Here is a 26,974-nt window from a genome sequence, read left to right as displayed (position 1 = left end):
CCCCGGTACTGCACCAGCTTGGGGCAAGGTTATTCAAAGTGGGAAGGAGTAAAGAATACTTAAGCGATTCTCTGAAAAATAACTCAGCAGTGAGGCATAATTGCATGTTAGAGAACACCTTCAGTGAAGAGTTAAAGATATGTTAACTTGGGAAAACACAAAACATTGAAAAAAAATTAAATTTAAAGCAAATTAAGTAAACTTTTATTTTAAATTAAGAAACAACCCTCTTTGTTTATCCTTAACATCCCATGACAAGCCCGCCATCCTCTTCCTGACTCCACAACATGAAAAGAGAGGCTAGAGGGAGGGAGGAGAGGATCACTGGGAAAGATGTGCAGCCTGTTTTAGATGCCTGCTCTTTCTGGAGTCTCTACAGGCAATTCTTTAACAAAGAAAACAGAAAATGGAGTTGAGGGAGATGTCATGAGATTGTTATTACAGATGTTCTGTATCTCAGGACTAAGAATATATTCTCAAAAAATATATGTGAATGGATTGGATATTTCCCCCAGGATCATAGCCAAAGGAGACATGTAACCTTTTATTTAAAAAATAACTGCTTAATGTTTTTTGATACCAAGAGTAAAGTATATTTACTATAAAGGAAGGAAAACAATTCATGGGAGTATAAAAAAGAAAATTGAAGTCCTGTATAGTTCTACCACCCAGAGACAATTATAATTAACCCTTTGGTGCTTTTTCTTTTTTTTCTTTCTCCTTATTGTTTCTTTTTTTTTGTTTTTTTAAATGTATATTTATTTATGTTATTTATTATTTTTGTCTGTGTTGGGTCTTAGTTGCGGCACACCGGATCTTCGTTGAGGCATGCAGGATCTTTCGTTGCAGCACAGGCTCTTCCTTGTGGTGCGCGGACTTCTGTCTAGTTGTGGCGTGCGGGTTTTCTCTTCTCTAGTTGCGGTGCGCAGGCTCTAGGGCACGCGAGCTCAGTAGTTGTGGTGTGCAGGCTTAGTTGCCCCGTGGCATGTGGTATCTTATTTCCCTGACCGGGATTGAACCGGTATCCCCTGCATTGGAAGGCAGATTTACCATTGGACCACCAGGGAAGTCCCTCTCTTTTTTTCTCTGTTGCATTTGTATGTCTTTGCAGACTTGTTGTAGTCTAAATAATTGCTTAGATACCTTTTTTCACACTTATGTGAGCATGTTCACACATCACTAAGCAGTCTTTTAGTTTCATCAAGATTGCACAATTGTTAATTGAAACATTTTCCTATTATTATACACTTATGTGGTTAACCATTCTTTGTTATAATTAATACTGTTATGACTATCCTTGTACATGAACATTTGGCAGCATCTCTACTTATTTGCTTCAAATAAATTCCCTAGTGATGAATTTCTATAAATACAGTACCATCAGATATGCTAAGGAAGGATGGTGCCAATTTACTTTCCAACCACCATTTCATGATGATGCTGTATTATATAACCCATGGCTGTATTTTATAGCTAAAGTTTAAAATCATCCCAGCAGATGCGATAGAGACACTGGAAATATGTGGGAACCTGTTGACTGTAGCAAACCTGGAGTAACTGTAGACCACCACTGAACCCTGCAGTCAGGAAACTTGAGCCTGCCCCTTTGTCATTAGTCCAGCCCTCTCATTTAGAGATGAGGAAACCGAGTTCAGGAGAGGTTAAAGAACTTGCTCAATAATAAAATCCAGTCACTGGGAGACAAAAGTGGACACCCAGGTCTCCTTGTATGCCAATTAAATTACTCTCTCCATTATGCAACATTTCCAAAATTGAGGTTCATGAGATAATTTTAGGTAGACAAAAACAGTTCTCAAAAATTTTTCTCAAAAATTAAATGCAAATAAAAAATAAAATTTTTTATTTCAAAGTGTATTTGAAAAATGATAACTAGCACACCAACCCTTTAATTTTGTGAACATTATAGCTTATTAAATTAAAAAGCTGGACTTCCCTGGTGGCCCAGTGGTTAAGAATCTGCCTGCCAATGCAGGGAACACAGGTTCGATATCGCTGGTCTGGGAAGATCCCACATGCTGCGGAGCACCTGAGCCTGTGTGCCACAATAGTGAGCTTGCACTCAAGAGCCCGCGAGCCACAACTGCTGAGCCCATGTGATTCAACTACTGAAGCCCACGTGCCTAGAGCCTGCGCTCCGCAACAAGAGAAGCCACCGCAATGAGAAGCCCATACACCGCAACAAAGAGTGGCCCCCACTTGCAGCAACTAGAGAAAGCCTGCACACAGCAATGAAAACCCAATGCAGCCAATAAATAAATAAATAATTTTTTTAAAAAATTAAAAAGCTGAGTCACTTTAAAGAAAATTATACAGTAAATAATAGTTCAGCTATGGCAGAAATTGTAAGGTTGCCATGTGATTGCCCAAAGTTTGAGAAACTGCACTGCAGCTTAGTGCTTCTCAAAGACAATCCTGGACTAGATGGCTACCCCTTTTGGATCTCATTTGTTCTCATTTGTAAGTTGGGGAAGTTGAACTCAGTAGGTAATCCTCAAAGCCTCTGTCAGCTCCCAAGTTTCTGTATGTCTAACAAAACTTCTATTATGTAGACACAGGCAGCATAGATGTGCCTAATTAGAATGATATTGACAGAGCAAATTTTTTTTGTAATGGCAAAAATTTTGATTTGTATTGAAAATAGGCAATACATTTGCATGGTTTTGAATTCCAAAAAATTTAAAAGGACATTTAGTGAAAAGATCCTTTCAGAGGTATTTCATGCACATACAACCCAGAGTTTACCTATTCTTCCCTCTGTTCTTTTTTTCTTTTTTACACAAGTGATAGTAAACTGTAAGTACAGTTTTCTACCTTTAACAATATTGCTTTCTGTGAGGATTGCTCCATTTCTTTTTTTCTAACAAGGTAAGTTAGGCCTTTCTAAAATTCCATGGCTAGAATCCAGGATAGGGACTTCCCTGGTTAAGTGGTTAAGAATCAGCCTGCCAATGCAGGGGACATGGGTTCAAGCCCTGGTCCAGGAAGATCCCACATGCCGCGGAGCAACTAAGCCTGTGTGCTGCAACTACTGAGCTTGCGCTCTAGAGCCCACGAGCCACAACTACTGAAGCCCACGAGCCTAGAGCCCATGCTCTGCAACAGGAGAAGCCACTGCAATGAGAAGCTCACACACTGCAACAAAGAGTAGCCCCTGCTCGCCACAACTAGAGAAAGTCCACGCACAGCAGCAGAGACCCAATGCAGCCAAAAATAAATAAATATTTATTTATTTATTTATTGGGGGGAAAAAAAAAAGAATCCAGGATAATCCAGGCAGCTCACCTCTCTAGCTATCCATTCATTCATCCATCCATGGATTTGTCAAGCACCCAATGTGTGCTGGGTACTGGAGATACAGAGACAAATATATTTCACTGCAGGTGCTCACAGTTGGAACATGGGCAGGCCGATGGCCATAAGTCTACTCAGGCTGCCATAACAGAATAGCACAGACTGGGTGACTTAAAACAATAGAAATTTATTTTCTCATAGTTCTGGAGGCTAGAAGTCCAAGATCAAAGTGACAGCAGGATTGGTTTCTGGTGTAGCCTTTCTTCCTGGCTTGCAAATGGCCACCTTCTCACTGGGTCCTCATGTGGTCTTTCCTCTTCCTCTTCTTGTAAGGACACCAGTCATATTAAATTAAAGTTCCCCTTTATGACCTCATTTAACCTTAATTACCTCCTTAAAGGCCCCATTTCTAAATACAGCCACATTGGGGGGTCAGGGCTTCAACATATGGATTTTAAGGGACACAATGCAGTCCATACCAACATGTAAACAGGTGGTTTCAGCAGTGTGATAAGTGCTGAAACAGAGATAAGCCTGTGACATTATGGAAGTCCAGAGGAGGAACTTTTGGTTGCCTCGGAGGTTGAGGGACACCTCATCATGAAGGACCCTTTAAGATGTATCTTGAAAGGTGAGTGAGAGCTTATCAGGCAACAGAGAGGAGAAAGAGGCGTGTGCAAAGACTAGGAGGACCCAGAGTATGTGGAGCTCCTTGCTGGGGCCATAGTTTGATGGTTGGGTAGAAATGGTGGGGAGGTAGGTGGGGGAGAGATAAGATGAGGCCAGACCCACTTGGACTTTTATACAGTTCTTGAGTTGACATTCTATCCTGAAGCACAGTGGGAAGGGGAGGAACATAGACCTGGAATGGGAATTCTTTCTAGGTGCTTCACTGAGGAGGAGTCAGATTGAGTGATGGTTGGAGGGAGGACCAGGGTCAAGGGATGTTTTGATTTTCAGTATAATTCTTGTGAAATATCCTATGCATGAAAGTATTATAATTTCTTTGACGGTTAGAAGAAGAATAAAATGAACACCCATTTACCCACCATCAGACAGAAAACGAGTACTTTTGGGGTCCCCATATGTGCCTACCCATCACATTTCCTTCCTGCCCCCCCAGAGGTAACCACTATGTTGACTCAGTCTTTATTATTTGAGAAAGTTTCTTTTTTTTTTTAAGCCCGTGATTGGGTGTAAAGCTATCATTTGACTCATTCCTGTTGTTTTCCTAGTTTTATTTCAACATGTTTTTAAAGTAAAGTTTTATGTACATTATAATATAACAATGCTAAAAGCACTTTTTTTTTTTTTTTTTTGCGGTACGCGGGCCTCACCGCCGCGGCCCCTCCCGCTGCGGAGCGCAGGCCCAGCGGCCATGGCTCACGGGCCCAGCTGCTCCAAGGCACGTGGGATCCTCCGGGACCAGGGCACGAACCCACACCCCCTGCATCGGCAGGCGGACTCCCAACCACCGCGCCACCAGGGAAGCGCTGAAAGCACTTTTGGCAGGAACTAGATTAATTCTCTGTAGCCCTTTCTCTTGGCATATATAAAAGAGAACTGTATTTACAGGTTGGTCAGGCCCTCTTTTGTACTTCATAGCTGCTCAAACAATAAGTTGTTTCCAGTTAGTTCGGATATGAGGTGTGGTTGGTTTGAGTAGTCTTATAAGAATGACCAGATGTTAAAAGGAGATATAGAATTAAAAATGGTTTTTTTGTATTAATGTATCTGTTTTAGAATTTCTGATTATTATCCTTAAAATCAAAAGCTGGTTTTAACCCTTCCTATTCCCTTTTAAGCTTCCTTTTCTGTTTTTATTTGTGAATAACTTTATAGAAAATCAGTTTATTTTGAATGATTTACTTTTAAACTAGCTTTTTGTGTTTTGTAGGTGTGGAAGCTCCCGAATTTGTTAACTTTTTGAATAAAAAAGGAAATGTTTTTTTTTAATGTGGAGTCTATTTAGATACAACATTAAATTATAGGCAATCAAGGGAATAAAAATTTACTAAATGTCCAAAGAATATGCTAGACAAAAGTCCTTGCGTAATTTTAAGAGGGAGTAAAAACTTGAAATATAATAAAACAAACTGCTTAGACTATGACGTAGAGAGTTGAATCATTTTTATTTTTCTTTTAAATGGAAGTATTACAGGCTTCAGATTTTGATAACTATTGTGTTTAGTGGTATAGAAAGTTGTTAGTGATATGAAAATGATTATTAGACTATGCATGGGACTATCTACTCATAAAACAAAATATTTGGAGGTTTTTATATTATCAGTTTTTTTTTTTTTTTGTGGTACGCGGGCTTCTCACTGTTGTGGCCTCTCCCGTTGCGGAGCACAGCCTCCGGATGCGCAGGCCCAGCGGCCATGGCTCATGGGCCCAGCCGCTCCGCGGCATGCGGGATCCTCCTGGACCAGGGCATGAACTCGCATCCCCTGCATTGGCAGGCGGACTCTCAACCACTGTGCCACCAGTGAAGCCCTATATTATCAGTTTTGATGATAATTATTCCTGAGTAGTGTTGGTTTTATGAGTGGCTTTTTTTGTTTTGTTTTGTTTTGCTTACCAGGTAATTTTCATCTTTAATTTTTTTTTTGGCTGTGTTGGGTCTTCGTTGCTGTGTGCGGGCTTTCTCTAGTTGTGGCGAATGGGGGCTACTCTTTGTTGCGGTGCGTGAGCTTCTCATTGCAGTGGCTTGTCCAGTTGCAGAGCATGGGCTCTAGGTGTGCAGGCTTCAGTAGTTGCAGCATGCAAGCTCAGTAGTTGTGGCATGCGGGCCCTAGAGCATGCAGGCTTCAGTAGTTGTGGTGTGTGGGCTTAGTTGCTCCACGGCATGTGGGATCCTTCCGGACCAGGGTTTGAACTTGTGTCCCTTGCATTGGCAGGCGGATTCTTAACTACTGTGCCACCAGGGAAGTCCTACTTTTTCTAAAAAAAATCTTAATTGAGATATAATTCACATTACATAAAATTAACCCTCTTAAACTATGAATCAGTGTTTTTTTTCAATTACATTCAGAGTTGTGCAACCATCACCACAATCAATTTTAAAACATTTTTATCACCCCAAAAAGACACCCTATTCCCATTAGTAGTCACTCTCCATTTTCCCCCAATGCTCCCAGCCCTGGACAACCACTGATCTTCCTTCTGTCTCTCTAGATTTGCCTACTCTGAGCATTTCATATAAATGGTGTGATGTAATACGTGGTTTTTTGTGTCTGGCTTTTTCCACTTATCATGTTTTCAAAGTTCATACACTTTGGGACTTCCCAGGTGGTGCAGAATCCACCTGCCAAGGCACACGGGTTCGAGCCCTGGTCCAGGAAGATCCCACATGCTGCGGAGCAACAAAGCCCATGTGCCACAACTACTGAGCCTGTGTGCCACAACTACTGAGCCCGCGTGCCACAACTACTTGAGCCCGCGTGCCTAGAGCCTGTGCTCCACAACAAAGAGAAGCCACAGCAATGAGAAGCCCACGCACCACAATGAAGATTAGTCCCCGCTCGCCACTACTGGAGAAAGCCCGTGCACAGCAACAAAGACTCAACGCAGCCAAAAAAAAAAAAAAGTTCATACACTTTGCAACATGTATCAGTACTTCACTTCTTTTTATGGCTAAACAATATAATTTTGTATGGATATTCCACATTTTATTTACCCACTTGTCATTTGATGAAGATTTGGGTTGTTTTCTCTTTTTGGCTATTGTGAATAACGTTGCTGTGAACATTCACATACAAGTTTTCGTGTGAACTTACATTTTTATTTCTCTTGGAAAAATATACCTGAGTTGAATTGCTGCGTCATGTAGTAACTCTGTTTAAACCTTTGAAAAACTGCCACACTGTTTTCCAAATTGTCTATACCATTTATAATCCCACAAGCAATATATGAGGGTTTCAATTTCTCAACATTCTTGCCAACATTTGTCTTTTTTGTTGTTGTTGTTATGTCTTTTTGATTACAGCCATCCTGGTGAGTGTGAAGTGATATCTCATTGTGGTTTCCATTTGTTATTTCCCTAATGACTAATGATGTTGAGCATCTTTCCATGTGCTTATTGGCCATTCATATATCTGTTTTTTTGTATTCAGATCCTTTGCCCGTTTAAAAAAATGGATTTCCTTTTTAAATGCTGAGTCATAAGAATTCTTTAGATAGTCTAGATAAAAGTTCCTTATTAGGTATATGATTTACAGGAATGTTCTCACATTCAGTGGATTGGATTTTCACTTTGGTGATGGTGTTCTTTGAAGCATGAAAGTTTTAAATTTTAATGAAGTCCATTTAAGAGTTTTGTAGTTTTAGCTCTTACATTTAGGTCTGTGATACACATAGTGAGTTAATTTTTTAATATGGTGTTAGGTAGAGGCCCACCTAACCTAACCTGTTCTTTTGTGTATGGATATTCTGTTTTCCCAGCACCACTTGTTGAGAAGACCATTTCTTCCCCCATTGAATTGGCTTGGTATCCTTGTTGAAAATCAATTGACCGTAAATGTGAGGGGTTATTTCTTGGCTCTCATTTCTGTTCCATGTGTTCACACAAAAACTTATATATGAATATTCATAGCAACATTATGTCTATCCTTATGCCAGTACAAACAGTCTTTTGAAATCCGAAGTGTATGTCCTCCAGCTTGGTTCTTCTTTTTCAAGATTGTTTTCAGCTATTCTGGATACCTTGCATTTCCATATGAATTTTACAGTCATTTTGTCAGTTTCTACAAAGACACCAGCTGGAATTTTGATAGGATTGCATTGAATCTGTAGATCATTTTCAAGGAGTCTTGCCATCTTAGTATTAACTTTTCTAATCCACGAATATAAGCTATCTTTCCATTTAGTTAGGTCTTCTTTAATCTCTTTCAACAATGTTGTGGTTTTCAGATTACAAGTTTTGTGCTTTTTTTTTTAATTTTATTTTATTTTATTTATTTATTTTTTTTTTGCGGTACGCGGGCCTCTCACTGCCGTGGCCTCTCCCGCTGTGGAGCACAGGCTCCGGACGCGCAGGCCCAGCGGCCATGGCTCACGGGCCCAGCCGCTCCGCGGCATGTGGGATCCTCCCAGACCGGGGCACGAACCCGCGTCCCCTGCATCAGCAGGCGGACTCTTAACCACTGCGCCACCAGGGAAGCCCAAGTTTTGTGCTTTTTTAAAAGAGTATTGCTAAGTTTTTTATTCTTTTTGATACAATTTTAAATGGAATTTTCTTAATTTCATTTTCATATTGTTCATTTTTGTATACTTTTGATCTTGTACCTTGAAACTTTGCTGAACTCATTTATTAGTTCTAATAGTTTTTTAGTAGATTCCTTAGGATTTTCTAAATACAAGATCATGTCACCTGGAAATAGAGATAATTTTACTTCTTCCTTTCTGGATGCCTTTTGTTCTTTTTCTGGACTCATTGCCCTGGCTACAGTCTCTGGTACAGCGTTGAAATGGCAAGAACAGATCATCTTTTCTTAAGGCTATTCTTATACTTAATATAAAATTAGGTACTTTATTAGTTAATCCCATCATCTCAATCCATTTGTTGCCATTAGTTGAGGGCTTGTCCTGAAGAGTGAGAGGGGAGGGGAGGGACCAATACTCGTTTTAGGGACTCAGCCCTGGAGAATTACGATTTTCCTCAATACTGAGTTTGAGCTCTATGTTCCCCAGAGCAGTGGTCAAAACCCTGACAACAGAGAGGTGCACACATTAAGTATGTGGACCTTTCCAAGAGGGTATTTTAGAGAGTCCTGGGCGCTCTCAGAACCCAGGGCCTCTTCCAGATGCTGTTTATAAACCCAAGCAGTACACCTGTCAAATGGCAGCCAATTTCCATGTAGTTAATGTGCTTAGTTAGAAATCTAAAGTTTCATGAATTTGACAATTTAGGATATGTTCTGAAGTCAGTATGTCAGTCCATACCAAAAATTATGAAAACAGTCATAAACTTTAAAAAAAAAATTTTATTGGATTATGGTTGCTTCACAACGTTGTGTTAGTTTCTGCTATACAGCAAAGTGAATCAGTTATATGTATACATATATCTCCTCTTTTTTAGATTTCCTTCCCATTTAGGTCACCACAGAGCTCTGAGTAGAGTTCCCTGTGCTATACAGTAGGTTCTCATTAGTTATCTGTTTTATACATAGTAGTGTATATATGTCAATCCCAATCTCCCAATTCATCCCACCCCCTCTCCCCCCTTGGTATCCATGAAAACAGTCATAAACTTTGACTGTTTAATCTCTGAATCCTGAGAATTTATCCATCAGAAATAACTCAGAAGCACCCCCCCAAAAAAAAGAAAAAAAAAGTGTTAAGATCTTTAAAAGCGGAAGTGGTAGGGAAAAATCAAGACTAATTTAAAAATTTAAATGTCTAACAGTATATATTGCCATGATAGAGTATTTTTTAATTTTTTTTTTTTAGAGTTCTTTTTTTTTTGATGACTTTTTTTTTCGCTGCGTTGGGTCTTCATTGCTGCACGTGGGCTTTCTCTAGTTGTGGCGAACAGGGGCTACTCTTCGTTGCTGTGCTCATGCTTCTCATTGTGGTGGCTTCTGTTGTTGCGGAGCATGGGCTCTAGGTTGTGCAGGTTTCAGTAGTTGCGGCACGCAGGCTTCAGTAGTTGTGGCTCGCGGGCTCTAGTGTGCAGGCTCAGTAGTTGTGGCGCACGAGCTTAGTTGCTCCGCGGCATGTGGGATCTTCCCGGACCAGGGCTCGAACCCGTGTCCCTTGCATTGGCAGGCGGATTCTTAACCACTGTGCCACCAGGGAAGTCCAAAAGAGTATATTTTTATCAAACATAGATATATACTGATGGAGTATTAGTTACCAAAAATGACTAAATGACTATATAAAATCACTGAAAAATATTTACAAAATGATGCTAAGTGAAAAAAGAGCACAAAACTATAAGTACACAGGTTTGTTTGTTTTGTTTTTCTTTGTTGGTAAGCGGGCCTCTCACTGTTGTGGCCTCTCCCGTTGCGGAGCACAGGCTCCAGACGCGCAGGCTCAGCGGCCATGGCTCACGGGCCCAACCGCTCTGTGGCATGTGGGATCTTCCCGGACCGGAGCACGAACCCGTGTCCCCTGCATCGGCAGGCGGACTCTCAACCACTGCACCACCAGGGAAGCCCAGTACACAGGTTGTTACAGTGGCATGAAAAATTCTGAATGTGTGTAAATAGTTTGGTAAGAGATGATGAGGAAATGAAAATACTGTTGTGTAAGAATGACATACAATTATAGGTAATATATAAAAGTTGTTCATAAATTCTTTGCATGTATTTCATTAATAAAAATATAACATGATCACAGTGCTGATCTGGTCAAAAACTGAATTGTGACAGCAGCATCTCTTAGAGGATTAGAAAAATCTCTATAGTAACATGATTGCCGGCACTTAAACTGAGCCACTTAAAAATAATGACTATTTCAGTTTCTTATTTAAAAAGAAAATACTTTCAGTTAGTATATATATTTTTTACCCATAGAAAACTTAGAAAAACACAGAAAAGTGAAAATATGTTAAAAAAAAGAAAAGAGAACAATTCTGTCACAGAGATGACTACTGCTAACATATTGGTTTATAGCTTTCCATTATTTTTATGTAATAGAGATTTTGAAATAGGCGTAGATTATTTTGTAATCTCTGTTTTTATCACAAAAGTTGATGATGCACATTTTCAAATGAGTGTGTTATCCAGGGGGTGTCTTTAGGTAACCAATTTCCTAGAGGACTAGAATGGGGTAGAATAGATGCACTTGCTGACTTTTCTTTTTTCCCGCCTCTGCTGTAGAAATTGGTGTGTTAGCCAAGACTTTCATTGACCAAGGGAAGCTCATCCCAGATGATGTCATGACTCGGTTGGTCCTTCATGAGCTGAAAAATCTCACCCATTATAGCTGGCTATTGGATGGTAAGTGGAATATTGAGAATATTTCAACTGCCCAAAAGGATGCGTGCAGACAGGAGAGTGAGGATTTCATGTGCTACAGACATGGATGGTGGGCAGGGGGCCTGAGTGCTGCCACTCCCCACCCTGGGGCCTTGGGGGCCAGTCATCTTCTCTGGCCTGCTTTTTTTAAATGCAAAGAGGGAAGTGGACTGCATGATTTCTAAGCTCCTTCAGATATGACTTTTTGTTCCTTCCCCGCTTTTTGAGAATATTTAGGATAAGGGAGGATCACAAAAGGAAGAAGGAAGACTGGAGAGTAACTTAAAATCAGCTGTAAACATTCCCCAGCCAGAGGTGTGGCGGGATCCTTGAGGATATGTTGATTTTTAGTTTCTAGAGAGAGGTGTTTATTATAAGGAATTCGCTTACACAGTTATGGAGGTGGACAAGTCCTAAGATCTTCAAAGCAAGTCAGGAACCTGGAGACCCAGGAGAGCCGGTGGTGTGATGGTGTAGTTCCAGTCTGAAGGCAGATGAGACCCAGGAAGAGGTGATGTTTGAGTTTGAGTTCAAAGGCAGGAAAAAGCCATGTCCCAATTGCAAGGCAGTCAGGCAGGAGGAATTCCCCTTAATCTTCTGGTGAGGCCAGCAACTTTATTCTATCCAGGCGTATCCACATTAGGGATAACAATCTGCTTTACTCAGTCAACTGATTTAAGTGTTAATCTCACCCCAAAAGACACCCTCACAGACACACCCAAAATACTGTTTGACCAAATATCTGAGCAACCTGTGGTCTGGACAAGTTGACACATAAAATTAACTATCACGGCTGCCCTACAACTACAACAAGGTTGTCATCAGCCTTCCTGGTGTTACTGCTTTTGTTCAGATTGCTCAATATTAACTAATTTTCTTCCTTCTCCCCTTTCTCCCCATGGCTCTTTCTTCCTTTGTTCATTTTTTTTTTTTTTTTTTTGCGGTACGCGGGCCTCTCACTGTTGTGGCCTCTCCCGTTGTGGAGCGCAGGCTCCGGACGCGCAGGCTCAGCGGCCATGGCTCACGGGCCTAGCCGCTCCACGGCATGTGGGATCTTCCTAGACCGGGGCACGTACCCGTGTCCCCTGCATCGGCAGGTGGACTCTCAACCACTGCACCACCAGGGAAGCCCCCTTTGTTCATTTTTAATTTACTTTGTAAAGGTTTTCCAAGGACACTTCCACAGGCAGAAGCCCTGGATAGAGCTTATCAGATAGACACAGTGATTAATCTGAACGTGCCCTTTGAGGTCATCAAGCAACGCCTCACTGCTCGCTGGATCCATCCAGGCAGTGGCCGTGTCTACAACATGGAATTCAACCCTCCCAAAACCATGGTGAGTATTTAGGGGGGGAACTGACTTGGCCTTACGCGTAGCCAATTGTCTCCAGTCCTCTTGCACTCACAGGTGACCTTGGATACCTTCGGATGACCAGAACTCCTGAGGGCATGTTCTCAGGTTACTTGGTGTAGTCAACTGGTCTAGTCCAGTCAGCTTGGTAGTAAATGCATCCCCAGGAGCAACGGGGGTTTGTTATTCCTTCAAAAGCATGTATTGATTTCCTACTCTGTGTCAGGGAGTGTGTTAGAAATTGGGGCAGTAGGGATTAATGACACCTTGGGTTATTTAGGGCTTGCAGTTGAGATCCCCAGTCTGTAGCTGAATCTTTTTGTATATATATGTTTTTAATGTAATATATATAATAATAATATATAACATTAATATATAATATAAAATTATCTAGAGGCTGCTTAGAAAACCTTTTGCTCTAAAGAGAAGGTGATTGACACTGTGGAAATGATCGTGGGGTCTCATGGCTCTGTGTTGCAATGACCTGGATTTGGATTTGATTCCATTTATTTAAAAACACATTTTTGTTTGCTGCTTGCATAGATGTCTGTTTAAAAATCAGTTAACTACCTATAAAAATATCCTTCAAAAATATGATATTTGATGCCAGCATCTTCTAACTCCCATTTAGGGCATTGATGATCTGACTGGGGAGCCTCTCATTCAGCGTGAGGATGATAGACCAGAGACGGTTGTCAAGAGACTGAAGGCTTACGAAGCCCAAACAGAGCCCGTCCTGGAATACTACCGGTGAGTTGGTCACTTTTCACAACTTCTCTTGTATGATGAATCACTAAATCATTTTCTGATTATCCATGCTTTATAGCCAAAATGCTAAAATACCAGAAGATCCAACTCAAATTGGCTTAAATAATAAAGGAAATGTTAAAATGTTGTATACTTTGATAAATTGTCTATCAAAACAAAAGCTTAAGCTTAAAAGAAAGTTTTTTGCTTTCATTTGCTTTCATTGTAATAGCTGTGGAAATCAATAAAATAGACTCTTAGCAAAAAAATAAATAAAATAAAAAAAAATAAAGGAAATGTATTTGCTTGTGTAACAGAGAAGTCCAGAAGGTAGTTTGGGCTTCATTTGCCCCTAGGTTTGATCAGAATTTTGCTCTTCTCTCTGTTTTGTATTGGCTCTGTCTTTAGGCTTCCTGCATAGTTATACATGGTTGCCAGGAACAGCCACAGCATTCTCTTTATGAAAGGCTGAGGGGTCGCCTTCCCCCCAGTGAACAAAAGCCTTAGATTGAACCAACTTGAACAGCCACTGTGGTCAGGGAATGCTTTGTATTCTAGGCCTAGGTTACTGCCCATTCCTGAACCAGTCACTGGGATGGGAGAGATTACACTCATTGGTCCACACCCAGAGCAGGGAGTGGGTCAGTCTCACCCAAACTCTGTTATCTAGTGGAGGGAGGGCTGGAATGAATGCCGGGGAGGCAAACCTAATGGTGCCCACTCCCTGTGACAATAGAGGACACTACAGCACAGAAGACTCTCAAAGGACATAATCCTCAGATCATTTATTTGCCAAACAGTCTTTAGAAGTTTATATTCAAACAGAGTTTTGTTAACTCTTAAGGGAAGTCATATCCCACCACAAATATGGGAACTCTACTGAATTAATAATTGACTCAGGCTAAGAAATAATTCCGTTTCTTTACTCAGCCTTCCCCTCTCCTAACAGAGGATTGATTACATTCACTTTCCTTTCATTCATTCACTTACTGAAAAATGACTCAGCATTAGGACATGACAGTGCTGTGGTTAGAGCACAGACTCTGGAGCCAGAGTGCCTAAGTTCAAATCCCAGCTCACCATTTATTAACTTGACCTTAACCTCTTGTTTAACCTCTGTTTTCTCCACTGTAAAAGGGGGATGAGACTAAAGGGTTGAAAGATGGAGTTAATATGTGTAACTCTTAGAATTGTGTCTGACACACATTAAGCACTATATGATTATTAGCTATTATTATTGTTGTTGTAATGGGGTAACTATGCAGTGAATTCTGAAGCAGTAGTCTCCAAATTATTTTAATAGTTATTTCTGGAGGGTGAAATTACAAGGGAGTAGCTGTTACTATAATTTTGTGATTGATTATATAAAGAGCCTGGCTCTGCAGATTACCAGCTGTGTGGCCCTGGGCAAGGTGTTTCAACTTCTGTGCCACAAATTCTTCATTTGTAAAATCAGAGCAGTATTAAATAGTACCCACTTTATAGGGTTGTTAAGGGAGTGAAGTGAGAGAGCCCCTGTAAAGACTTACAGCAGTCCTGGCACTGTTAAATCACTCAGTGGTAATGATTATAATTTACTCGGTTGACACTGTGCTAGCTAGGCCCCTGGTCCACACAGATAATTAGACCCAGTCCCTGCCAGCCCCAAAGAAACTCACCTTCTTTATGAGGCAAAGTGCTGGGTAAACAATATTCATCATACAATGTGATACGTGCTTATGTGAATCAGAGACCTAATTCACCCTAGCTTAAGCAAAAGGGAAATTTATTGGTCATGTAACTAAAGGGTCCAAAGGTAGATAGTTTGGGTCCAGGTGTTCAAACAGTGTCATCAGGCCTTAGTCACTCCACTTCCTTATGTTGGCTTCAATCTCAGGTGGGCTCTCCCTGTGTGAGCCCCTCAACATTCCAGCTTACCTCCTACCAGTTTACCCCAGCAGAAAAGAGAGCCTCTTTGCCTGCAAAAGTCCTGGAGTTAGCACTAACTAGCTCTGATCATGTCCATACTTGAGTCTGGGAAGTAGGGACAGTACCATCTGAATCTCACAGACTGAGTTTGGTGAAAAGGCTGTTTCCCTAAAAGGCATTTGTTATTCGTTCAAAAGTAACCAGAAGAAGGGAGAACACATTGTTGCTGAGCAGATAACAACACTGTGAGGCTATTAACAGAGGTAATAACAGAATGCAGTGGAAATACAGTGGCTGTAGGGATTAGTTCTGTAAAATGTGGGAAGGGAATTTGGGGAAGACCGTAGAGATGAAGTGTATGGCCCGGGTCCCTATCTCAGGAGGTAACCTAGTCTTTCTCGGCTTCTGGCTTTTGCTACCTCTTGCCACCAATCAAAGCATTTCCGTCTAAGCTCCTGCACATAAAACTAGGACTAGACTTAACCAACAATTAAAAGTGGTATTTGCAGCAGCCTTAGAGTCTGCATTGTTATTTTAAAATACCGACAGTTGTATTGTTGCTCTTAAAACTTCTCAGCTGTGGGACATCTGATAGTGTAATTAAGTCTGCGTTTACAAGCTTTTACTTTTTAGAGGAACAATAGCTGAAGCTGGCTCCATTTTATTACGTAGAAATTAAGGTGACACATATTCGTCCAAGGTACACAGCTTTAGGACTGAATAGGTGCCTATAGTTGTTCCTGCAGTAATTAACCCACTTCTGACATTGGCTTGACTTTAAGGTGGCTCTTCAAGAGGCTTACAACAGTGAAGAAGCTTGTTCTCTTGAAAGTTTTACAAGATGTCTGTGAATTTAGAAGCAGGAGGGCTTTAGCAGATGTTTCTTACCAAGAAAATAGTGGGAATTATTTAACTTAGTCTTAACTGGCAAATCTTATGAGGTATCCAGAAAGGAATGCTTTTGTTCCCAGTGAAACATCTTAAAATCTAGTGAAGGGCTTCCCTGGTGGCACGGTGGTTGGGAGTCCGCCTGCCAATGCGGGGGGCGCGGGTTCGTGCCCTGGTCCGGGAGGATCCCACGTGCCGCGGAGTGGCTGGGCCTGTGAGCTATGGCCGCTGGGCCTGCGCGTCCAGGGCCTGTGCTCCACAGCGGGAGAGGCCGCAGCGGTGAGAGGCCCGCGTACCGCCAAAAAAAAGAAAAAAAAAAAAAATCTAGTGAAAAGGTTGCAGAAGTATGACAGATCCTGTTTTTAGAAAGTAATAAACCAGAGTTCTTCATTTGCTCTTCTGCAGCCTTTAAGCCAGTGTGTATATGAGTATCTGGAGGAGGACAGTAAATAAGAGGAATGCCAGAATCTCTGGCAGGAATCTGTTTTGAAAAGCAGCCCCTGGATTCTGATACTTCTCACCACTGAACCCTCAGGAAACTGGAGTGAATAGACTTTGGATGCTGGCATGGTAACAAGCCAGAGAAATCTGCCTGGGGAGAAATGGAGAAACCCAATAGGAAACAATAAAAACAACGTTTTAAAATTCCCTTTTCCCTAAAATGCAGAAGGAGAGCATAGAGAAAAAATAAACCAAGTGAAAGAAGGAAGGATAATCAAGTATTAGAAAGCTGTCATGCAAAGGGGTAAGAAGACAGAGAAAGCCAAGGATGTTCTGGTGTTTGGCAGGACCTGTGTTTGGAAACCTACTACCATTTTGGTGATTTGGGTTATTGCTTTACATCCCTAACACATAGTTTTATCAGTAAAATAAGGAAACTTGAGCTTTAAAGAGGATTAAGTGAATTATTAGCACTTAGCACATGCTCAAAAAATGATAGGTGCATCTTAAAAGTGACCGTTTGTGTTAGCCAGAGCGCACAACTGAAACCAAAATCTAGGTTTTCCAACACCCAGCCAAGTGCCTTTCTCTTTTGATCACACAGACCTATACTTACTGACACCCTTAAATCTACACTATCATCTTTTAAGAATCATTTTGAAAAGCTCATTAGGAAAACTCAGACCTGTGGGGGTTTTTTCTTTCATTTTTTAAAAAGTGAAGTATAATTGACTTACAATATTATATTAGTTTCAGATGTACAACATAGTGCTTCAATATTTTTTTATTAGAAAATGATCACAATAAGTCTAGTTACTGTCACCATACAGTTATTACAATATTATTGACTATATTCCCTATGATGTATATCACATCCCCATGACATTTATTTTATAACCAGAAGTTTCTACCTCTTAATATCCCACACCTATTTCCCTTATTCCCCTGTATCCCTCCCCTCTGGCAACCAGCAATTTATTTTCTGTATGTGGGTCTGTTTTTCTTTTGTTACGTTTGTTCATTTGTTTTGTTTTTTAGATTCTACAAGTGAAATCATACAGTATTTATATTTCTCTGACTTACTTCACTTAGCTTAATACCCTCTAGGTGCATCTATGTTTTTGCAAATGGCAAGATTTCATTCTTTTTCATGGCTGAATAATATTCCATTTTATATACATACTACATCTTCTTTATGCATTCTCCCGACACTTAGGTTGTTTCCATATCTTAGGTATTATAAATAATGCTACAATGAACATGGAGGTGCATATAGCTTTTTGAGTTAGTGTTTTTGTTTTCTTTGGATAAATGCCCAAAAGTAGAATTGCTGGATCATATTGTAGTTCTATTTTTAATTTTCTGAGGAACCTCCATACTGTTTTTCACAGTGGCTGAGCCAATTTCCATTTCCATCAACAGTGCATGATGGTTCCCTTTTATCCACATCCTCACCAACACTTGTTATTTGTTGTTTTTTTGATAAAAGCCATTTTGATAGGTGCGAGATGATATCTCATTTTGCTTTTGATTTGCATTTCCCTGATGATTAGTGATGATGAACATCTTTTCATGTGTCTGTTGGCCATCTGTATGTCTTCTTTGGAAAAATGTTCAGGTCCTCTGCCCATTTTTTTAATCAGATTGTTTATTTTTTTGATGTTGAGTTGTGTAAGTTCTTTGTATATTTTGGAATTAACCCCTTATCAGATAAATTATTTCCAAATATCTTCTCCCATTCAGTAGGCTGCCTTTTCGTTTTGTCGATAGTTTCCTTGGCTGTGCAAACCCTTTTTAGTTTGATGTAGCCCCATTTGTTTATTTTTGCTTTTGCTTCCCTTGCCTGAGGAGACAGATCCAAAAAAATATATTGCTAAAACTGATTTCAAAGAGCATACTCCCTCTGTTTTCTTCTAGGAGTTTTATGGCTTCAGGTCTTACATTTAAGTCTTTAATCCTTCTTGATTTTGTGTAAATGGTGTGAGAGAGTAATCCAGTTTGATTCTTTTCCATGTAGCTGTCCAGCTTTTCCAACACCATTTACTGAAGAGGCTGCCTTCTCCCCATTGTATATTCTTGCCTGCTTTGTCATAGATTAATTGACCATACAAGTGCAGGTTTATTTCTGGGCTGTTTATTCAGTTCAATTGATTTATATATATGGTTTTGTGCTAGTATCATACTGTTTTGATTACTGTATCTTTGTATTATAGTCTGAAGTCAGGGAGCATGATGCCTCCAGCTCTGTTCTTCCTCAAGATTGTTTCAGCTATTCAGGGTCTTTTGTGTAACCATGCAAATTTTAGAACTATTTGTTCTAGTGCTATGAAAAATGACGTAGGTATTTTGATAGGGATTACACTGAATCTGTATATTGCCTTGTGTAGTATGGTCATTTTAACAATATTGTTCCAATCCATGAACATGGTATATTTTTCTATTTTTTGGGGTCTTCCTCAGTGCCTTATAGTTTTCTGAGTACAGATCTTTTACCTCCTTGGTTAGATTTATTCCCAGGGTTTTTTGTTTTTGTTTTAATGCAATTGTTAGTGGGATTTTCTTAATTTCTCTGATAGTTTATCAGTGTATAAAAATGCAGCAGAATTCTATAAAAAGAGGGAGAGGACTCAAATCAATAAAATTAGAAATGAAAAAGGAGAAGTTACAACAGACACCGCAGAAATACAGAGCATCATAAGAGACTATTACAAGCAACTCGATGCCAATAAAATGGACAACCTGGAAGAAATGGACAAATTCTTAGAAAGGTATAACTTTTCAAGACTGAACCAGGAAGAAATAGAAAATATGAACAGACCAATCACAAGTAATGAAATTGAAACTGTGATTAAAAATCTTCCAACAAACAAAAGTCCAGGACCAGATGGCTTCACAGGTGAATTCTATCAAACATTTAGAGAAGAGCTAACACCCATCCTTCTCAAACTCTTCCAAAAAATTGCAGAGGAAGGAACACTCCCAAACTCATTCTATGAGGCCACCATCACCCTGATACCAATATCAGACAAAGATACTATAAAAATAGCAAGTTACAGACCAATATCACTGATGAATATAGATGCAAAAATCCTCAACAAAATACTAGCAAACAGAATCCAACAACACATGAAAAGGATCATACACCATGATCAAGTGGGATTTATCCCAGGGATGCAAGGATTCTTCAATATACACAAATCAATCAGTGTGATACACCATATTAACAAATTGAAGAATAAAAACCATATGATCATCTCAATAGATGCAGAAAGAGCTTTTGACAAAATTCAACACTCATTTATGATAAAAACTCTCCAGAAAGTGGGAATAGAGGAAACCTACCTCAACATAATAAAGGCCATATATGACAAACCTGCAGCAAACATCATTCTCAATGGTGAAAAACTGGAAGCATTTCCACTAAGATCAGGAACAAGCCAAGGATGTCCACTCTCACCACTATTATTCAACATAGTTTTGGAAGTCCTAGCCACGGCAATCAGAGAAGAAAAAGAAATAAAAGGAATACAAATTGGAAAAGAAGAAGTAGAACTATCACTGTTTGCAGATGACATGATACTATACATAGAGAATCCTAAAGATGCCACCAGAAAACTACCAGAGCTAATCAATGAATCTGGTAAAGTTGCAGGATACAAAATTATTGCACAGAAATATCTTGCATTCCTATACAATAACAACGAAAGATCAGAAAGAGAAATTAAGGAAACAGTCCCATTCACCACTGCAACAAAAAGAATAAAATACCTAGGAATAAACCTACCTAAGGAGGTAAAAGACCTGTACTCAGAAAACGATAAGACACTGATGAAAGAAATCAAAGATGACACAAACAGATGGAGAGATATACCATGTTCTTGGATTGGAAGAATCAATATTGTGAAAATGACCATACTACCCAAAGCAATCTACAGATTCAATGCAATCCCTATCAAATTACCAGTGGCATTTTTTACAGAACTAGAACAAAAAAATCTTAAAATTTGTATGGAGACACAAAAGATCCTGAATAGCCAAAGCAGTCTTGAGGGAAAAAAACAGAGCTGGAGGAATCAGAGTCCCTGACTTCAGACTATCTACAAAGCTACAGTAATCAAGACAATATGGTACTGGCACAAAAACAGAAATATAGATCAATGGAAGAGGATAGAAAGCCCAGAGAAAAACCCACGCACCTATGGTCAACTAATGTATGACAGAGGAGGCAAAGATATACAATGGAGAAAAGACAGTCTCTTCAGTAATTGGTGCTGGGAAAACTGGACAGCTACATATAAAAGAATGAAATTAGAACACTCCCTAACACCATACACAAAAATAAACTCAAAATGGATTAGGGACCTAAATGTAAGACCGGACACTATAAAACTCTTAGAGGAAAACATAGGAAGAACACTCTTTGACATAAATCACAGCAAGATCTTTTTTTAATTCACCTCCGAAAGTAATGGAAATAAAAACAAAAATAAACAAATGGGACCTAATGAAACTTAAAAGCTTTTGCAAAGCAAAGGAAACTACAAACAAGACAAAAAGACAACCCTCAGAATGGGAGAAAATATTTGCAAACAAATCAATGGACAAAGGATTAATCTCCAAAATATATAAACAGCTCATGCAGCTCAATATTAAAAAAAACAAACAACCCAATCAAAAAATGGGCAGAGACCTAAATAGACATTTCTCCAAAGAAGAGATACAGATAGCCAAGAAGCACATGAAAAGCTGCTCAACATCACTAATTATTAGAGACATGCAAATCTAAACTACAGTGAGGTATCACCTCACACCAGTTAGAATGGGCATCATCAGAAAATTTACAAACAACTAATGCTGGAGAGGGTGTGGAGAAAAGGGAACCCTCTTGCACTGTTGGTAGGAATGTAAATTGATACAGCCACTATGGAGAACAGTATGGAGGTTCTTTAAAAAACTAAAAACAGAATTACCATATGACCCAGCAATCCCACTACTGGGCATATACCCAGAGAAAACCATAATTCAAAAGACACATGCACCCCAATGTTCATTGCAGCACTGTTTACAATAGCCAGGTCATAGAAGCAACCTCAATGCTCATCGACAGACGAATGGATAAAGAAGATGTGATACATATATACAATGGAATATTACTTAGCCATAAAAAGGAATGAAATTGGGTCATTTGTAGAGACATGGATGGATCTAGAGACTGTCATACAGAGTGAAGTAAGTCAGAAAGAGAAAAACAAATATCGTATATTAATGCATATATATGGAACCTAGAAAAATGGTACAGATGAACCAGTTTGCAGGGCAGAAATAGAGACACAGATGTAGAGAACAAACGTATGGACACCAAGGGGGGAAAGTGGTGGGGGTGGGGGTGGGATGAATTGGGAGATTGGGATTGACATGTATACACTAATACATATAAAATAGATAACTAATAACCTGCTGTATAAAAGAATAAAGTAAAATTTAAATATTAAAAAAATGCAACAATTCTATATATTAATTTTGTATCCTACAACTTTACTGAATTCATTTATTAGCTCTAACAGTTTTTTGGTGGTATCTTTAGGATTTTCTATATATAGAATCACGTCATCTGCAAAATGAGTTTTAGTTCTTTCCAATTTGGATTCCTTCCCCCCCCCCCCCGCCCTTGTCTGATTGCTGTGGCTAGGACTTCCAATACTATGTTAAATAAAAACGGTGAGAGTGGGCATCCTTGTTTTGTTTCTGATCTTAGAGGAAATGCTTTCAGCTTTTCACCATTGAGTATGATGTTGGCTGTAGGTTTGTCATGTATGGCCTTAATTACATTGAGGTATGTTCCCTCCATACCCATTTTGTTGAGAGTTTTTATCATAAATGGGTGTTTAATTTTGTCCAAAGCTATTCTGTATCTATTGAGACAATCGTATGATTTTTATTCTTCAATTTGTTAATGTGGTGTATCACGTTGATTTGTAGGTATTGAACCAGACTTGCATCCCTGGGATAAATCCCACTTCATCATGGCATATGATCCTTACTGTTGAATTTGGTTTGTTAATACTTTGTTGAGGATTTTTGCATCTGTGTTCATCAGTGATATTGGCCCGTGATTTTGTTTTTTTATGCCTCAGACCTGTCTTTTTTTTGTTTGTTTTTCATCCTTAGGAAAAAAGGGGTGTTGGAAACATTCTCCGGAACAGAAACCAACAAGATCTGGCCATGTGTATATGCTTTCCTACAAACAAAAGTTCCACAAATAAACCAGAATGCATCAGTTACTCCTTGAGGAAAAGTGCATATAACTAGTAAGATGAGCAGAAGCTCCTTGTCTGTGCATTTAGAAGTTCATTGTCCTAAGACTCTGCCATGTATAAATTCTTTGAAAATTGTGTTTTATTTCTTTTGATTTTATTCTGGAAATTAAGGATGTGCCAAATGAGTCAGATGTGAAGATTCATCTTTTGAAATGTCTATTGTGTTTTATCCAGTTATCTTCTATGGATGCACAATTAAAAAACATCAGAGATGTCTCAACTTTTGAAAATTACTGAGCAAAATTAAAAGAGCAGTTGGTAATAATCTAAGTTTTGTTCAGAAGAGGAGTGGTTGATAAAGTTTCCTTATTTTTCTTGAAAAGTAAAAAAAAAAAATTCCATGTCACTTGTGCAAAGTGTCTTATCAGAGGCTTTTGTGTAGACTGATGCTAAAAAAGAGATCTCTAGCACTGTGGTACAGTTTTGTGGGACCCTGTGTCTACAGAATTCCAGAAAAAAAGCAACGGGATTTACAGATTAGTTGCAGAATGCAAATTCACTGCTGCCTTTTATTGACCTAAAACAAACAGACTGCCAGATATTTCTCCAGCAACATCGAGGTCAGCAGATAATTGCATTTTGGGGTCTGCAACCATGGTGAGCCATGTGCAAGTCCTCCTCACAGCAAGGGAAGGAGAATGCTTTTATAGAGGGAAAAGGAAGCTGGGAGGGCTATAGTAAACAGAGTCCGTGGCTTTTCATTGGCTGAGTCCTTGCCAGGAAAGGAGAGTCTGTCTTCTTCTGTTGGGCTCTACTATCTTCACAAGTCATGAGAGCTCCCCCTTCTGGTCTCCTGACTCTAATTGAGGTCTATTATTTTTTTATACTTTACACTAGCAAACTTATAGTAGCCATATATGCTATATTTTGTTGTTAAACATACTTTCAGTTTACTCCAGATTTTCGATTTGCTATAAAAGTATCAATTAGCATATAGGAAAATATATTTTTCTATGACTTATTTTCTTTTGAAAATAGTTGTGTACTGAGGGATATGATTTGTTAGAAATTGACAGCATAAGTTCTTGCAAAAGCACCAAAGTTGAATTTTCAATAGAATATGTAATTAAACTCTTATGTTTTCAGGTGTTACTCAGGTTAAGAAATGTGTATTTAGGATCTACTTGCCAGTTTCTCTTTTTGATCCAAATGTATGATCTGCCTTGATGAGTAACAAAGAGAAAGAAAGAAAAGAGACAGACAGACAGAAAGAAGCATAAGAGAAAACCCATGGCACTACGTAAAAGAAGCATACTTTTTCATTAGGAAATCAATCATGTTTGCCTGGGGAAAATTCCCTTGACATAAATAACAATCATGATTAGTAAAGGTGTAGCAATTAAAAGGATTTACATGACATGTTAAAAAAAAAAACAGGAAACTGATTGATTTTGCTTGGAAGAGTTCTTTATTCCTAATCAAAGAAGTTGACAGCTACTAGTGTTAACTGCTATCCTACCTTAATGGGGAAGAATTCTGCCGGTGAATGTAATCTGAGCAGCCATTTTAAAACAAAAAATGATTTGATTCCTTAGTGGGGCAACGGGATGCGTGCTTACACGGTGGCCTCTTAGGAAGAGCAGGGCAATGAGAGGTGAAGGAGAAATCCGACAATATCTTCAATCTCTTACTTGGTGCTAGATGAAATGAAACAAGTCATCGTATAAACAATTATTAACTGCCTTTGAAAATTTGGCCCGTTTTATGCTAGGCACTGAAAATACAAATGCCAGCAAGCGATTCTTACATATCTTGTGGGGGAAAAAAACTTACTTTTCTTAGATTTTTAAAAATTCAATATTGATCTTTCAAAAGTGTACCAAGGCTTTAAAGTATTATGGTAAACATTTCATCCTTCACGAAACTTCCTTTAATGCCTTATTTGAATGTTAATATTATGTGCATTCTAAAAATGTTGGGAACTACTAAACTTATGAATTATCAAACATACATTAATATCAGTGTATTAGAATTAAATGAAAGTTTAGAACTGTGGATATTACATTGTCTTTGGTAATTCACAGGGCCCACTCTATCTTACCTTCCCTTCTGCTGCCCTGATGTCTCATTTGCTTCTGAATTAGTGTCTGCTTTCTAAATAATAATTGTCTTAAAACAGTACTATTTTAGATACATAGGCTGGTTTCATTTTACACTTTATCTCCTGCCATAATACTGCAGCCATACTGGCCTTCTTGACACCTTCAGGAGATTTAGAAATCAAAAAGAGGGATAGAAGAACATAGCTATGAAAATTAAGACCCTTCTTCCTGTGATCATTCCCTCCCCACTCCCAAAACAACCCAAAGTTTTGCACATACATCCATTACTTTGGGAGACGCCCACACTATTAAAAAAAGAATTTGTTTTCTGCTATAATAACTATCATTATGATTTATGTGTCACATGAAAATATGTCTGGAGTTGAATACCATTGCCAGAAGCTATTATGCCTTAGTTAAAACTAATAAGACTTCAACCCATTACCTTATTTTCTAGAGTACCACAAGTTATTTTGGTACACATTTCATAAGCAGAATGTGCTGTGGGAAATGCAAAGTGGCGGTTAGTACCATCCAGAAATCTTATTTAATTCCATTTGAAATAGTTCAGATTTCTAAACCCTACCCCACAGCTGCTTCCCCTCCAGCTATTTACAATGGTATTTGAGCAAAATATTTTGGACATTCATACTTTGTGACAAAACTTACCTATGTTAACAATAAATCATGGTAATTACAGACCTCAGATTATATTAAATTTCTGTAATACTGTAACCAACAACAATAAATTTGTATTTTAAAACATGTTTATAAGTTGTCTTTTCATTAACAGAAGAAAATATTCCAAGACACCGGTAAACTGCAGAAACAGCCTTCCTATCTTTGCAATTCAAGATTCTGATTTTAGAAGTTATAAAAATTTTAAACACAGAATAGTCTAGCTGTGTTTAAAGCTTCTGGTGAAAGCCCATATGTTTTGCAGAGTCCATACCCAGCTCTAGCTTTTTTTTTTTTCTTTAACTCACTAATGATCACGTTTTTCCATATAGCATTGAGTAAAACGTTAAACTGTCGTGCAGGTCAAATTGCACGACAAAGTGTAAATCAGTCTGGTGGTGTCATATTTTACCAAAGGACTCTTAAGTGTTTGAAGAGTAAATAGCATGACAAATCATGCCATTTAAAGAAACAAGTGAAATATGTGAGAATCTTTAAAAATCATTTTCATACTTAGAAAACATCAAACCTTAAATCTAATTTTTCAAGCCTTATGAGAATGGTTTCAACTTCATTATTAGATGGTAAGCAATTCATAATCAACTTTTATTCATCTTTGTATCCTCCCCCCCAGTTAGCTTACATAGTAAGCAAGCAAATAAATACTTACTGGATGAGTCAGCTTCTTAGAAGACCTGTGAAATAGTACGTACATGTCCATTACAGATGGGAAATGAATGCATAGACTTTTAAAATGCATATGATATAGCAGCAATGAAATGAAAAGCCTGGCCCTCAGCTGAGACAAGTACGTTTCTGTCCCAATCAATTTAAGAACTGAAATACATGACTGACTTTGAGAACAGTAAACTGACATCTTTTTATTTTTCTCTGAAACTATGCCAAGATTAACTTCAGGATCACTTTGCCTAAACCCACAATGTCTTCATCCTGTAAGAGAATCTACTTAACTAAACTATATCCATGTTCTTTGGGCATCATCTAATTAGTTCACTTTTAAAAGGGTAATAGGAATGCCAGGCGGACAGAAGTCCCGATTTTCCTAGAGAGAAGTTACAGGAGATTGTGAGCTTTTAGGCAATATTTGAAAGAGCCCACTAATGGTACAATTGGATAAGAATGTTACTCGTCTTTCTCTCCTAGAGAATAATCTTAAATCAGTATTATTTCTACCACCATTAATAAAATGACACTGAGTTAACAGGGAATAGTGAAAACTATTTTTTAAAAATCTTAAAAAAATCTTTTATTGGAAGATTAATTTTATCAAATGAAATAATCTCTGATGGACACTTTGATGTCAAA

General features: G+C 38.8%; 1 protein-coding gene across 3 annotated transcripts in view; it reads left to right on the top strand.

Annotated features, from left to right (window-relative positions):
* Positions 1-25,737, top strand: part of AK3 (adenylate kinase 3) — a 41,524-nt gene extending 15,787 nt beyond the window's left edge. For 2 of the 3 annotated variants that reach the window (XM_067744306.1, XM_067744304.1), the window contains exons 2-5: positions 11,139-11,258; positions 12,440-12,612; positions 13,259-13,377; positions 22,780-25,737. In XM_067744306.1, the coding sequence (XP_067600407.1) occupies positions 11,198-11,258; positions 12,440-12,612; positions 13,259-13,377; positions 22,780-22,900 (474 nt within the window). In that variant the 5' untranslated portion in view covers positions 11,139-11,197 and the 3' untranslated portion in view covers positions 22,901-25,737. Of the gene's footprint in view, positions 1-10,459; positions 10,485-11,138; positions 11,259-12,439; positions 12,613-13,258; positions 13,378-22,779 lie in introns of those variants that run through there. The other variant, XM_067744305.1, reaches the window with a different exon arrangement.
* Positions 25,738-26,974: the final 1,237 nt, after the last annotated feature.

Source organism: Pseudorca crassidens, chromosome 7 (genome assembly GCF_039906515.1).
Source record: "Pseudorca crassidens isolate mPseCra1 chromosome 7, mPseCra1.hap1, whole genome shotgun sequence".
Taxonomy (NCBI): Eukaryota; Metazoa; Chordata; class Mammalia; order Artiodactyla; family Delphinidae; genus Pseudorca; species Pseudorca crassidens.
This window is presented reverse-complemented; position numbering and strand designations above follow the sequence as displayed.